The 15923-nt window shown below is 31.6% G+C and overlaps 3 protein-coding genes across 5 annotated transcripts in view; 1 reads left to right on the top strand and 2 right to left on the bottom strand.

Moving 5' to 3' along the window:
- LOC100880537 (uncharacterized) overlaps positions 1–3203 on the bottom strand; it is a 56000-nt gene extending 52797 nt beyond the window's left edge. The window contains exons 1-3 of one of the 2 annotated variants that reach the window (XM_076532504.1): positions 3067–3203; positions 2903–2982; positions 2753–2833 (exon numbers count right to left, since the gene is read on the bottom strand). The gene's annotated coding sequence lies outside the window, so the exon portion shown is untranslated. The other variant, XM_076532505.1, reaches the window with a different exon arrangement.
- A 335-nt stretch (positions 3204–3538) lies between these two features.
- Positions 3539–15785, top strand: LOC100879082 (uncharacterized). Of its 2 annotated transcripts, XM_012290632.2 has the most exons (6): positions 3539–3866; positions 5989–6279; positions 6346–7288; positions 7616–10440; positions 10524–10645; positions 10843–15785. In XM_012290632.2, the coding sequence occupies exons 1-6, from the start codon at positions 3792–3794 to the stop codon at positions 10901–10903; spliced, it is 4317 nt and encodes a 1438-aa protein (XP_012146022.2). In that variant the 5' UTR covers positions 3539–3791; the 3' UTR covers positions 10904–15785. The 2 variants fall into 2 exon arrangements, with proteins under 2 accessions (XP_012146022.2, XP_003705568.2); XM_003705520.3 differs by having other exon boundaries at positions 6346–10440.
- The window catches only part of wcy (WW domain-containing adapter protein with coiled-coil wacky), an 11188-nt gene continuing 8362 nt past the window's right edge, over positions 13098–15923 (bottom strand). Inside the window, exon 12 of the mRNA XM_076532508.1 lies at positions 13098–13615. Coding sequence (XP_076388623.1) covers positions 13609–13615 — 7 coding nt within the window. The 3' untranslated portion in view covers positions 13098–13608. The remainder of the gene's footprint in view (positions 13616–15923) is intronic.

Genomic DNA, 15923 nt, shown 5'->3' with positions numbered 1-15923 from the left:
AGGTAAAACTGAACAAGGCTTGGAAACAGAAAGCGAAGTTATACAACAAATGACGATAATATGTGAAATTTCACAACGCGTGGCGATATAACGCGAGGTTATACGACGCGTGAAGATAAAAAGCACAACTATACAACGCTTGAAAAGAGGAAGCGAAATTATACAACGAATGGCGATAAAACGTGAAATTACACAATGCGTGGCGATATAATGCGTGGCAATATAATGCGAAGTTATGTAATGCGTGAAGATCAAAGGTAAAACTGAACAAGGCTTGGAAACAGAAAGCGAAGTTATACAACAAATGACGATAATATGTGAAATTACACAACGCGTGGCAATATAATGCGAGGTTATACGACGCGTGAAGATAAAAAGCGCAATTGTACAACAGAACACAAAGTTATATACTAAATGATAATAAAACACAAAACCATAGTTAACACATGAAGGCAAAGCACAAAACTATGTATCATGTAGCTATAAAACACGAGGCTATGTGGCGATAAATTGCCAATTTACTTGATAAGATAAAATGAGTGTATCTGAAGTGGTGTTATTCTAGGAACTCTCCCTTCTGGACCAAATAAATCTGTCTTAAGATTGTTACTAGTGGTAATTCGTAGAGGTTAAGTATAGTTTTCGCTCTCCTCGATAGATCAGCCGCATAAGTTTTCTATCGGAGCGTGAAAATTGCATCTTGTCTAAAGACACGATAAGCTCGAGAGAACGGGGCCGAACTAGATCAATGACGATGGTCTTTGCTGCCATTTATTTCGCTTATTTGCCGGAGAAAGCTACGCAAGTTTACCAACCGTGTGACTCATGTGAAATCGTCTATGCAAAACGCTTAATTCTGTGTCACTTCTACATCCGGTGCACCTTAGTCAAAGAAAAAAGAATGATTTGTCACCTTCTCTTGGAATTTCACTTTTTAAACACAGAAGTACTGTTACACTGGTGATTTATCAGGATAAAGCGCATACCAATCGTTCAATAATGTCTTTTAAAATGCGTGGTGAATTTCACCTACAATTGAAAATGATTGTACAAGAACTATTACATATTTTTTAACCTATCTAGATGAAGTTTATAATGTTGAATCATAAATTTTAGATTTCTATCTTAAATTCGAATTTAATAATTATAATTTTATAAATTAAATTATTTTGATAAGAAATGCAATTAAATGACGTGTAAATTTTTTATAAACACAAAATTATACTAATAACAGTCTTAAATTGAACGATTTTCCAGATAATCAAAGTTAAAGAGTACAACACTTTTCTTCTACTTAATGCTGATAGCGAATAAAATTATATAGCTTTTTAATGGCGTAATTATACAAAAGTGATAGAACATAATTACTAACGATAATATAGCAAACTATTAATCTCGATAATTCGCTAAAACATAGATATTTCAGTTTCACCGTATTAAATTGACTAATTACACGACAAATTTATCGGAACGAGATAATATACTTATGTAGTCTGCATATAAGTATGCATTAAGAATATAGTACGTCGTGAAAGTAGATTCGCTAAATTAAAAAATGAAATTTCATTTTTATCAATTATATGATTATTATACTACGAATAATTATTTACTTAGTTACACAAGTAAAAAATAACATTTTGATTTAGTTAAAATATTCGAATGTTCGTTACAACCCTAATATTAACCCTTTAAAGAATAACCGTTTGACGGCAGCGCAATATGGCGGTTACATATGCCAGCAAAACCCATAATTATTTAAATTTGAATTAAGTATATGATTTTTTCATTAAAGAATGTTAACCATTTAAAAGATAAATGACAAAATAATTAAAATATTAAATTAAACTATGTAAGTGTAAATATATATAAATTCTTCTTAGATTTTTAGAAATAAACAAGTGATAATTCAAATTTTCGTAACAGTCTTTTGAAGATTTAACGCTTGAAGGCAGCACAGTACATGCACGCGCTTGCGCATGGGCAACAGACTGCGCATCCATTTGAATACCAAACTTTTATAACACGTACTATTTCACTAATTCTACTACATAACCATACTATAAATTCACTATTTTACTTCTCCACAATACTGTTGCCTTATTATTCTACATTCTGTCTTACTGTCTTATTATTAAACGTTTTATTTTACTTTTCATGTAAAAAGTACCCATTGTACTCGTAAAATAAAGAAGTTGTAAATTTTATAATGTAGCATTGCACTTTGGTAGAAGTTTGACTAAATATCATGCACTTTAAACGTCCTAAGTCATGTACTTCTACTTTAATTATAACATCCGTTAAAAATTGTATGAATATTCCTGTAAAAATGTTTCATTACAAATCCCAACATCAAAGCACCAAAATATGGAGTTTGAATTTGACGCCATTTTTGTACCGCGCACTTAAGCGCCATGGTTGACATACATGCAACTAAAAGTAATAATTTAAACAGAATATTTCTACAAACCGACAATATGTAAATTTATATCACTTTGCGATGTCAATGAAGTTATAATTCATAAAATTGTTAAATAACTACTAAAGTAACTAATGAAACATAAGAAAGATATTTAGTACTTAAATTCTTGTAGCAATAGAAATTAACAATTACATTTTTCAATTCTTGCATCAATGTTAAACTATTTCGAATCTATTTCAATTTTGCACTTAATACAATAAAGTTAACTAACAATAAGTAAACGAACAGTAAGAAGTTTTTTAATTTATCAATAATGAATCAACATATACTTACAGTCAAATCTCCATAACTCGGACCTCTATTACTCGAAAAACTAAAACTTTTCTCACTTCTTTTCCACTTCATTGCAAAAACCTGTATATGTAAAAATAAAATTGATTTTAACTCGAATTACTCATTACATGTCAAAACACAATAATTTACCTCTGTGACTCATTGTCAGATTGGAATAGTCTGACCTCTATAAATCGAAGTTTGCTTCTGTACCTCTATGGCCATTGCCTCTGTAATTCGAAGTTTATAGTTATATATTACAAAATATTAAAAATTAATCATTCGATATTTCTATCCTTTAACTGTTAATTCACCTTAAAATTATTTAATTATTTTTATTTAAGCGGATGATTCTGGAAAATTCTTAACCTCCTTACATAGCTTCTGTATATCGAATTTTTAAAACTCGATAAATCGAAACCTCTATAACTCGAGGGTTGTAGTTCTTCCCTTGAGATTCGAGTTATTAAGATTCGACTGTAGAATATACATATGTATAACACGATGAATTAGCCAATGAAATATTTATTTTAATTCAGCTCCTCGAAAAATATTACTTTTTCAATTTATAAATAAACTTTTAACGATTCAAATGAATTTACTTTTGAAGAATTATACACACAACACGTGTCTTCCCTAATGCAAATTTATTTTAATTGAAAAATCGGTAATACAGAAAATGTCGATAAAGAAGAATGTACTTTAGAAAATGTCAAAATCGATTGAACCGCCATATCCACGTGATCGCCACACCATCTATAGAACAACGAATGCGTGCACGTTCTTTTTTTAAAAGCGATCGTAAAAAGAGATAGTAACTGATTCGAAGCCAGAAAGCGCATACGGTGTCACGTGGGTAGGCGCTCGAAGCGCACATTCGAGAGAAACCTGGCGCCCTGGTGGCGGTCTTTCGGGCGGCCATATTTTCTCTCGTGAATTTCAGTCACGAAGGTGGTGGTTCGCTAACAATTTTTGGGATGCGCCGTTCGAAGACGTTCTCGCGTGTTTTATACTCTTAAATAAGTGAACAGTGCCAATCATGGCTAAGAGGGGTAACAATTTGACTGGAAAACGGTCGTCGTCGCATAATACGAAACCCTACGACGCAAACAATGTGAGTATTCTCTTCTTGGCACGAGTCCCCTGCGATAGAAAACGAACCTGAACCTGCTTCGAGTTCAACGGTTGTTCGCGCCTTATCGCTAAAATTGAATCCCTCGACAAATTTACAGCGTTTATCAATTCCTTTTTAAACTATCCTCGATACAATTGCCCTTTTCGTAAGATGCACTTACGCTGGACCCACACGATGTCACGGTTATGTGAATCTATTCGATAACCTCAATCTTTCCCATACTGTTTCACTGACGAGATATCTATCGAATCACCTATAACATGTAACCTTGAAACGCGATTCCGTATGAGGAAAATCTTCAAGCAACTTAACGCACAACTCATTTCTGATGTACTTGCACGTCGAGAAATTGATATATTATTTTTACACTTGTATCCGATCGAAAAAAATACACGCGTGACTTTCAAAAATCATCTTTTGCGTATATTTATGCAATATTTCGTAATCTTGTATAAAGATCTTTCTTTATAATAAGAATAATGATCAATCAGTTTACATGAACTAAATTAATGCATAAGCTAGTTCATTCGTCTATTGAACATTTTAACCTTAATTCTAAGATCAACGTATTTTTTTTATAAACTATTCTTGTTGTTATATTTAAATATTTTGCATTTTTTGGTGAAAATATTATTTCAATTAAAATATCATGATAGAAGCATTAGTTGCTTTACCTTCTATTCCCTTTCCAATTATTTTTATTTCTGGTATATTAATACCAGAAATTATTGTATGATGCTCTTAACAGTAGCATTAATTAGAACTATTCACTATTATAATATTAAAACAAAGAAAGAAAACTAAATTATGTCTATTTTGGGTTTCATCAAGGCTGTCACCCAGTTAATAGCGCAGCACGTGCACGGTATTAAGTCAGCACCATTATATTTTGTTAATTATATGTATTTTATAAACAATTATATCGCATTGATATGTATATTAATAATATGAATGTATCAATGCTGTACCGGTATTACACTATTAACACATTTGTTACAATTCGTTTTACTATAGCATGAAGTTTGTTATTGCTTATCTCAATAGTTCGCTGCATAAGTCCTAAGGTATATTTTCATTCAACTTCTTTGTGAGCATTTGCCTACTCTGAACGCATGGATTACAATAACTGTCCCTAATCCTTGACTATGTACATTATTATCGGAATCAAAGAAAATTCAATCATATTGAAAATATTAGTCAATTTTATGACATTTAAACTATAGAAGCATCATCATGTGGCAGAATATTCTGTGACATATATTAGACCTATAAAGAAGTTCTATGTGTATGAAACACATAAATGCTATTTATTGGTATGGTACTCATTATAAATAGCTATACACAAATTCTGCTTGGTTATCACTTTTCAAGTTAAAAATAGAATTCTTTAATCAAATGATCTAGTATCAAGTAACTTACTATGTTCCACTAGCTTTCAGTCTGTTTTGTTTACTCTATGAAGAGAAATAAGGCTCATGAAATTCTTACAATACCTACTTTCCTGCATATTATTCAGCGTATGAATCCAACCTGATAAATATTAACCAAGAAGTATCATATCTTAAATAGGGCTCTTTCTCCTGACTTAAATCATTATCCTCAAAAACTTAAAACCAGTATTGACTAAACCTTTAATATTCATATTTTCAGTATTAGATAATATAGATTTTGATTTGTAACTTTGGTTTATTATTTCCTTACTAAACTTACAAAGAATGCAGTGATATAAATAAATCTTGTTTTATTTTAAACAAGATATTTTATTTAATATAATCCTTAACAAATAAGAGAAAAAATCTCAATGCCCATAAGAAGGACATAACTTGTCAGCAGATCTAATATATAAATAATTTAAGATACTAATAATAACACTATGAACTTATTCGCAGTACCAATTTCAAATATATAGGTCCAAAACATGGTAAAAGAACGTAATATTTGTTTTCATATTACAAGACTTTTATCAAACTGACCATTATAGGTTTGATTTATTAGTATATCATTGGTTGTGAATGGGTTAATAGGTTTTAACTAACATTATAGAAATAAGTAGTATATAAATTTAGTCAATACCCTTCTATTTATTTCTTCTGTATTCCAGTCTTTTGTAAAAAAGGTGGCAACAAAGGTAACGGATTTGATACCGCAAAAATCGTGGATTAGCAAGTGGTTTAACTCATCTCAAAGTGATGGAGATGTATTAAATAATTCTGAGAGTCCTGAGGAGGTTGAACCAGAAGAAGATATCCAGAAACCTCCGCCTTTAAAACGACCATGTATTCGCATGGATGTTACTCATCCACCTGGCACATTCTCGATTCAACCAAGAACCAAATCCACGATTAATAAAGCCAGTCCATCTAAACAACAATGTTCAATAAACAATGAAATGGTAAAGATAATTTATAAAAATTATGCCAATTTAAAAACATTTTCTTCAATTAGACATTTATTGCAGTCCGATGACTTCTGTAAACCTGCAATGGCTGGACCAAGTGGGATGGGACATCTGGTATCTTCTACGCCTACAACGCATACAGATATTAGAAACATAAATCCTCAAAGGTCCGAGTTAAATTCACTAGTTACTACTACAAATAATGGAACTACAAGTGGTATGGATGATAATTCTGAATCCAGCGAAAGTACCAGTGGTTGTAGCTCTCTTATACCACAAACAAATAGACAAGAGGCTCCGTCAAATGTCTCTTACAGCTCCCCATTCTCCACTAGAAAAAGATTTAACGACGACAAATTAAGTTTCACTAATCGTGTGCAGTCTCCAAGGTCTCTATTTTTAGATAATAATACTCGAGATTCTTTAAGTAGTCGTAGACCAAGTTTTAACGCGTCAATTGTCACAAATTCGTCGGACCATGCATCTCCCTTGTCATCTCCTTTTTACAGTGGAAACACTACTTATGGTGGAGCAAATGCAGCTGGCCTTTATAAACGAGGTCGCTCTTTGTTTAATAACTCAAATGACATTCAACTTAAAGTTCCTAAAAGAACATGCGTTGAAGTAAAGCCATCTAATGCAACAGGAGTTGATTCGTCTGGTATGAGTCAAACTGCTAAAAAAATATTAGAAGCACTGGAACATTTTTCATCGCCAATAACTGATGCTAAAAAGATTCCATTAAAAACGAATAACACATCACTAATGAATAAAAAGAGATCGAGAGAAGAGACTACAACACCATCAGCCAGAGTTGGATTACGTCATTTAACTCGCGAATTAACTGTACCAACTGTGCCAGACATATTAAAATTAAGACAACGTAAAAAGTTACAAGATACGACCGCCGCGGCTAGGAAGATCATTTCTGCCCGAAACGAACCACCGCCTCTGCAAGAGTATCATCTCAGAACAGAAACTGACGATGAATCGAAGCCTCAAGGTAAATTAAAGAGTAAAGCAGGAAATCTTGACCAGGAAGAAACAGTTCAACCAGTCAATTTACCAAACATACCTTTGCCAATATCTTCTTTACCTAATTTCAATTTTATACCACCTTCTAATCCGAAAACAAGTGATAAAATTGATACAAGTACTGAAGACACTTTTACATTTGCAAGCCCTATAAAAATAACAAACGTTACAAAGAATTTAAAATCCATCAATAACTTTACGTTTAGTAGTCCTATTAATGCCGAGAAACAATCAATTGATAAATCCAATGATTCAAATTCACCTTTAAAAGCAGCTAATATTAAATCCAATATAGTTTCTAGTGAATGTGTATCTACGGTAACCCAAAATTTTGTTTGGTCTGGATCATCTACGGCACCTAGACCGAAGGAGAAAGTGAAAAGTAGCAATGCTATTCCTGTTGTATCAAATGAACTGAAATCAGGAAGTGTCATGGATGTTCTCTGTTCCAAGCCTAATAAAAATGAATCTGATAAGTCAAATGAAATAAAGACATCGTTAAACTCAACTAATAATGAAACAAATGTAAGCAAAGATGACAAAAAACCATCAAATTTGAACTCTGACATACAACAAGAAAATTCAACTTTGTGGGAATGTTCTGAGTGTTTATTTAAAAACAACAGCACTGAAATGTACTGTTTTGCTTGTAAAGCTAGTAAATTAAATAATAAGAAGAACAAAACGAATGAATCAACAAAGAATATCACAAACGAGTCGAAAACCACTGTCAATTTTGGATCTGAATTTAAACTTTCAAGTAGTCAGTGGGAGTGTATATCGTGTTTGGTAAGAAACAAACAGACTGATAATAATTGTGTTGCATGTGGTACAGTTAAACAAAGTACGAAGCAAGAGACTAATGTAACAAAATCAGTAAAATCTGATCTCGGTGATGAAAAATCCTTAGAAAAATCTGAAAATTTAACTGAGTGTTCCTCTCAAAATGTATTTAATTCAAGTTCATTAAAGAGTCTTCAAAAAGATACTAATACTGCTAATAAAACAGATACAATTACAAGCCAAAATATTGGCTCAGAATCACTCAGTAGCTCAAATTTGACCAAAAATGAAACTATGAGCAGTGTCAAGCCAAACAAAGATACCTGGGAATGTCCTTGTTGTATGGTTAGAAATGTTACTTCTGTTGATTCTTGTCCATGTTGCAACACAAGTAAGCCTAGCACCGGGGTTGCACCTAAAACTGTTCCACTCTTACTTGCAAATGGATTTGGAGATAAATTTAAAAAACCTGAAGGTGCATGGAACTGTGATACTTGTATGTTACAAAACGAAGCAAAAGTTACTGAATGTGTAGCTTGTGGTGGATTAAAACCAGGTTCAAAGAAATTGGACACTTCAAAGACAAATACAAGCACTACTTCCAATTTACAGTTTAATTTTTGTATGCCTCCAAATGCTGGTGGTTTTAAATTTGGTATAGATAAAGCTGATCAAGAAAAGACTGATCCTGTAGCGCCTACCAATGGTTTTAAGTTTGGTGATAACCAACAAAGTAGTCAGGTTGGGCAATTTACATTTGGCATTCAAAAAGAGGAGAAGAAAACGGTTGATGATACATTGAAATCTGAAAACAGTGCCTCATCTTCTACGGGAAGTGGATTTGGATTACAAGTTAATACAAGTAACAGTGATAAGACTGATGTAAAACAAAACTCAGAACAGGTAGAAAAAAGGCCAGCACCATCATTTTCATTTGGAGTACCAAAAAGTGAAAGTGAATCAACAGTGAATGATAAGCAATCTCTGACTGCAACGACCTCTAAAACACTTCCAGTAACATTTACATTTGGTGTACCAAATCCTAAAATTAACGAATCAGATGCAAAAGAAGCGAAACAAAGCACTTCGGTTGAAAGTACTGCTACAGAGATTTCAAAAACAAACACACAAACTAATCAATCACCTGTTGTTAGTAGTACCAGCACGTTACCTTCAATAAGTCAAACCAGTGCACAACAAATTAAACCAACCACTTCCTCTTTATTTGGAGTACCAAGTAGTACAGCTACAGTTAATAGCAGTTCCTCTACAAATGTAGTATCAAGTCTTCCGTCTTCTACTCAACCCTCCTTCACGTTTCTTGAAACAAAACCAGCTGTACAAACAACATCAGCACCAACCTTTGGTCAAATATCTGCACCAGCTTCTACTTCTACTTTACCTACTACTTTTGCGTTTGGAGAAACTAAAACAACAGAAAGTTCTTCAGTAAACAAAACTTTTAACGCATTGCCAAATGTTACTACTGGTGGAAATTCATTATTTTCAAGCATTTCCAATGCTCCATCACTGTTTAGTACTAATGATGCAAAGAATACATCAACACTTGGTACAGAAGAAAATAAACAACCTACATTTGATATAAACACAAATAAACTTTCTACCTTTGCTGTGCCGGAAACTAAAGTACCAACATTTGGTAGTACAGAAAACAAACCTTCAATTTTTGGATCATCTGATACCAAAATGCCTGTGTTTGGAAATACAGATAAAACAGCCTCACCATTTAATTCAACTCCTCAAGCACCAGCAGCTACACCCTTTGGCGTGGCATCAGGTACACCAAATCTTTTTTTTGGATCGTCTGCTACACCTGTTTTCAGTAATAATACACCTTCAACATTTACTGCTGAGTCTACGCCCAATATATTTGGATCTTCCTCGAAGCCAGGTCAAAGTAATACATCAAGTTCAAATTTATTCACATTTGGTAGTACTTCTAATCAACCGGTAGCACAACCAGGATTCAATTTCTCAACAAATACTAATCCGGCTGAATCAACTCAGAAACCATTATTTACATTTGGTAGTAGCTCTACTGTTCCGCAAAGTAGTAATTTATTTGGAAATACGTTCAATAATACTACACCAGCAAGTAGTTCTGGATTTACATTTAATGCACCTAAACCGGAAACACCAACATTCGGTCAACCAACTGCTGCAACTCCGATTTTTGGTACACCACAGGCTGCTACTCAAAATCAACCGTCATCATCATTTTCATCTACCCCTTCGAACACAGGGTTCAATTTTGGATCTTTTGGATCAGCACCACCACCACCTGCATCTTCAGGAGGTTTCAGCTTTGGTGCAATGGTAATTATAATAATAAATATTTAATAATTATTGTAGTTGAATTTTTATTTTATTATATTTAAATTTATTTTACTGTTTCATAGGCACATGCTGCTGCACCGTCTACAGGATTTAATTTCAATCCACCTAGTAATACACCAACGTTTGATCCCTACACCCCACCATCGTTTAACTTCACTGGCGGAAATGCACCTCCAACATTCAGGTACATATTTATATCATTACATTAACTCGTTTAAATATTGTACTATTGAACATAATAGCACATTTAGAATCATGAAAATATCACTTTTTTTTTTATTAGTAAAGACTTTATTTATTACAATTAGCTATGACATTGATAGTGTATTTCAATAAATATAAACTTGTTTATTTATCGTAAACTATTACCTTTTGTTTCAGTGCTACACCCACTTTGTTGCCGCAAAGAAAAATCAAGAAAGCTGTTAGAAAATTGCGGTAGAGGAGAAGTAATGTATGATCCTAGTTGCATATGTACCCGGATTGTATTTTTATTTCTATTTTATGCAACCGTGTATGTGAATATGTCTTTTACGCTAAAAGTTACAGTATGATAAACAGTGAAAAATATCATATACCCAATCGATCACATTTAACGTGGTGGTATACCAAGCATTTTATGTAATATACTAATTTGCCAATGGGGTATGCTTGCGTACAACCACTTGTGTTCTACAGGATCTGTAAATTATAAATTATTTAAATTATATAATAATAACGAATGACACATTAACATTGGCATGAAGCCACTTTTGCAAATAAGACAGATCATAATGCCATTGCATTACTAATACCTTGCCCAAATAAGACATTGTGTGCGTTTACTGATACGACAAGTTAATTTCATGAAATGTGAGAATACCTCGATAAAAAAGAAAAAAAAACTTAATAATGCACTACATAAGTGCAGTTTATTGAGGAAAACAAGTGGGAATGTATCCCTCAGGTAAGTACAAGTCATTCACAACTCGTGACAATGTTTTTGTAATTGAAGAAAAAAAATGTACTGAACACTGGTGAAATAAAACGATTGAAAATTATTTTTTTGTAAAAGAAAACAATGTTGCAGGAAATTGCAATGATGTTATATGTAACACTGGACTGTATGGTAACTGCGTTATTGTTACCTGGCTAATTATTTTTAACAAATTCCGAATACACGATTTTACATTGTCAGGTACACGAATTCGATGGAGCTTAACGAGAAGTGAATGAGTACATAGTTAATAAAATTATTTTATTCATTGTTTCTATCAATTTTTTGCACGTTACGAGTATTGTGAATCGACTGAATATCAATGAATCCCACTGCGTATAGACATTAATTATATTTTAATTAGCATTTTGTGGACCGTTCTACAATCTTTGTAGTACTAGTCCAGGGAAAATGTATCATATATAAAAAAAAAAAATGGCATTCGGATAGTACAAACTCACGATTACTGAACAATTGCATCGAGTAGTCGAAATTGTATATTTTTTTTATATATTGAATGAAACTAATCCTATAATACTGAATGCCATTTTAATAGAATTAAATTATATAGTAATGTTGCGTGTTTTACCTTAGAATGAATGAAAAAACGAATCAAGGAATACCTTGAATGGATATAAATTATTATGGGACTTCTAAAGGGTTACCTTTTTTTATTTGTTAATAATAAGGAGAATGAATGTCCTTCGAAATACCAATTACAAACTTAGCAAGTTTATAGGGGATTCTGAAAGTAACAATTTTGCAAAATCATAACTCGCACTTCTCTAAGAAGGAAAACTCACATTGAAAGCTTTGTAATTCCTATGTAACTAATGAAGTACGAAAAAGAATTTTGAAAATCTGTAAATTTTAATTATTGAAAATTTGAAAACTTAAAAATTGAATAACGTTTAGTTTACCAAAGTTAACACCATAGCTGAAAAACTTTAGACCCGTTTTTTATTTCAAAGAAATGCATGCTATGGTTTTACAAAATGATTATTTTCCAGTCCGGTATAATTATGCTAAATTTGGATCAAATAAATATTTCAAAGGTCGTGCGCTCTCCTTGTAAATCAATCGTATTTTTATAGTTAGTACAATTGCGTACATTGTTATTACTTCTGCAATTTAAATTATGAAAACGTATCACTCTGTACTATAAAAAAAAAACCGAATATATTACGATAAAACTGACTATAAATTACAAAAAATTAAATTGCTACCTGTCAAATAATGAATAACATGAGAAACTATATTTCTATTTGTATGTCAAATTCTGTTCGTTTTCAATTACTTCTAGCTTCTTTTTTTAGTACTTTTGTATTTTACTATTGACGGAATTATAGATTTTTACAATGAGTGCAATTTTACCAAGAGTGATATTAGTTTCAATAATTGTAGGTATAGTAATACTGTTTTCGAGATACTAAGGAACTGTATAACAGACATTCTTTTTAGAAGTCCCTAAAAGCAGAAAGTAGTTAGTCGACGTGTTAATGATTAATGAATTAATATGAAATCGTGCACGTCCTATTTAAGACTAGGATAGTTACATCTATAATGTTGGCTTAAAATTGACAGTAGCCAAGAATAACTCGGCACAAGACCCACCTTCTGCCATAATAGATACATAGGTACAAAAAACAACTCTGTTACATATTGTTACTTTGTATGTTGTATAATATTTACATTGTAGATTTTAAGGCATTTTTAGTTTCACTGCGTACATACTAAGAAACAAGGATAACAAAAAAAAAGCCTTGATTTCATGTGGATAATTTACAAATACCCTTCGTAGTTGTTACCTATCTGCTACGCTACAATAATATTACTAAGTATGTAAAAAATGATTTTGTTTTTATATAATTCAAATTATATCTATGGATAAAAACATAAGAAATGATTTGTGTTTATTCGATATCTGAAATTGATTAGTTTATACATACAGTACCTCTTAATCTATTTGTCATGTAAAAAAAGAAAGAGATCTTGTCTACGAAGGGTTCTTCCGTACATAGTTGTATTGCGTAATTTAAGAAATGATAGATTTGTATAATAATTACCAGCAGAAGCACTAACCAATGATAAAGTGAGGCTGCGCTGAGATATGTCTATGCTGCTGTCTTACACTGTGAACATTCTCTGTCGAGGCTGTGTTGTCCATTTGTCTATCCCCTAGACAAATTTCCAAATTAATAAATATATCAAATACTGACCTAAAAGGGGCAGTATCTTTGTATTAAATCTCGTATATGGCCTTAAAATCACATAACGAGCGTATGATATAGATGTATTAATGATTGTAAAACAAATCATATTGGAATTGTTTTGTAGCAGTTTGTACTCTCCATTTGCAATATGTTTGCATAAATACTTGAAGAGCACTACATTAAAATCATTCAACAATAGACATACAACATTTCATAACTTGTAAAATATTTGGTCTTTTATAAATGACATTTGTTATTAATTCTTTATTTGACAACTTGACATCGTTTCAAAAATAAGAAGATGGCAATTAACAAAGAATTTACTGATAATAATAATAATTGTTAATGGTTCCTTAGCTACATCATCTTTGTTTGCCCGGTATAATGCATAAAACTAGGAAAATTGAAAAATTAAGTTTGAAAGTGGAGCGTGATGGTCAGTGCCAAGGTATTTTTAAATTTTTATATGCAAAAATTCTACCAGTTATGAAATGTAAGAAAAAAATGAGTCAGATGTTCAGAGGCCTTATTATAATCTTAGTCCATGAAAATTATGCATTGTACTGAATTTACACGGATATCTGTAATGATTATATTGAGGATATATTAATCAATGATAACGTTCAAAAAAAGAGAGAGTTTGTTATAAAATAAGTCCAATGACTGACTGTAATTAAATACAATGTACATGGGAGAATGTTCACTGTATGCTTCAGGTGCTATGGGGATGTTTGTAACATTCTCATGACATGGTATAATGTTAGATCATATTGTAAAGAATTATCGGTGTTTCTCAACCGATAAAATCGCTTGTAATTCGATAATCGTTACTCGCACAAATGAAGTATGGAAAAATCATAATTACTTCTCTTTTTCCTTTTTTTTCTTTTTTTTAAGTGAACTCAGGAAGAAATTTTTAAATTATGAATGTTTCATTTTAAAATAAGCATAGTAACACATAGTTTATTGAAACATACATACATACATACATACATAGTAATAAAAAAGAGATTATAATAAAAAATACCCATGTATATTACATATAACAGAAATAACATCTATTTGCAAAAACAAATGTGTATAAATGTAATTACGAATAAAACCTCGATAGCCTCATATCTTATAATTTATTGAATAAATGTGACATGTTGCTTTTTGATGCATAACATTTGTGATGACGAAGGCTATTGAGCTCGTGTTGAGAAACACCGTGAACAGGATACATTCACGTTAACATTATTACCAATATTATTCTTAATGCTATCCTCCGCTGTACTCATAATAATTATATTATACAATATTAAGATACATGAGAAATATCAATCGAAGAACAATGATGTTTAATTTGGGTTTACAATTTTATTTCGTAGCTAGTGAAATAAAGATTTTAGAAGGGCATTTAGATGTTTAATGCGAACCAAGAAGTTTGATTACAATACAAAATAATCATACTTAAAACTTAATTCTTTCTTTAGTTAATAATTTAAACAGATGGTATGAGAACAAACTTGTGCGCAGTACTTCGTGCAAGCTTCTTGGTTTGTATTCAGAAAGTAATTTGAAAAGAAATGTTAGAATTCAGTCGCAGTCTCGAATTCTTCAATCAAATGTATTCATTTCATGATTAGGTTTCATGTTGCTTTTTATTTCTGTAAGTATTAAGCTCACTCCTTAACAGTTCCTTAAAGAAATATACAAAATAAGAAATCCATATGATAACTTACTGTAGTATTCGTGGTTTTATCATCCTGAACAATATATATACTCGTTCTACGTGTTTTCAGTGAAAATAATTTTATTTTTAAGCACATAATATTACTTCAAAGTACAGAAGTAAGAGAAACTGATCTTTTCATAGTGTTTTTGGATGAAAATAGAGTGGGCAAAATATAAGTGATTGAAAATTCAAGTTTTATTCCACATTAAAATAGCTCAGTGATTATTAATTAAAAATTCTAATTCAATATATATAAATATACATATTAATTAAAAATTCTAAGGATCACATGGTCTACTACATATTTCAGTTTTCGCTTGCAAGAGCTAATGCAATGATATAAGGCAATTCATTTTCTTATGTTGTACAACTGTATGAGGAGCTATGCAGAAAATAAAAATTATTTACGATTAAGATACATTAAGTGTTTTACTTATTTATCCGATTTTGGCACATTCTATACAATTTGCTTTAGCAATATACCTTTAACAGTACTTTTTAAAAGCACTGAGAAGGGAAGCGCACGAACTTTAGCATAATTATAACATTCAAAAAG

Source organism: Megachile rotundata, chromosome 6 (assembly GCF_050947335.1).
Source record: "Megachile rotundata isolate GNS110a chromosome 6, iyMegRotu1, whole genome shotgun sequence".
NCBI classification, from domain to species: Eukaryota; Metazoa; Arthropoda; class Insecta; order Hymenoptera; family Megachilidae; genus Megachile; species Megachile rotundata.
This window is presented reverse-complemented; position numbering and strand designations above follow the sequence as displayed.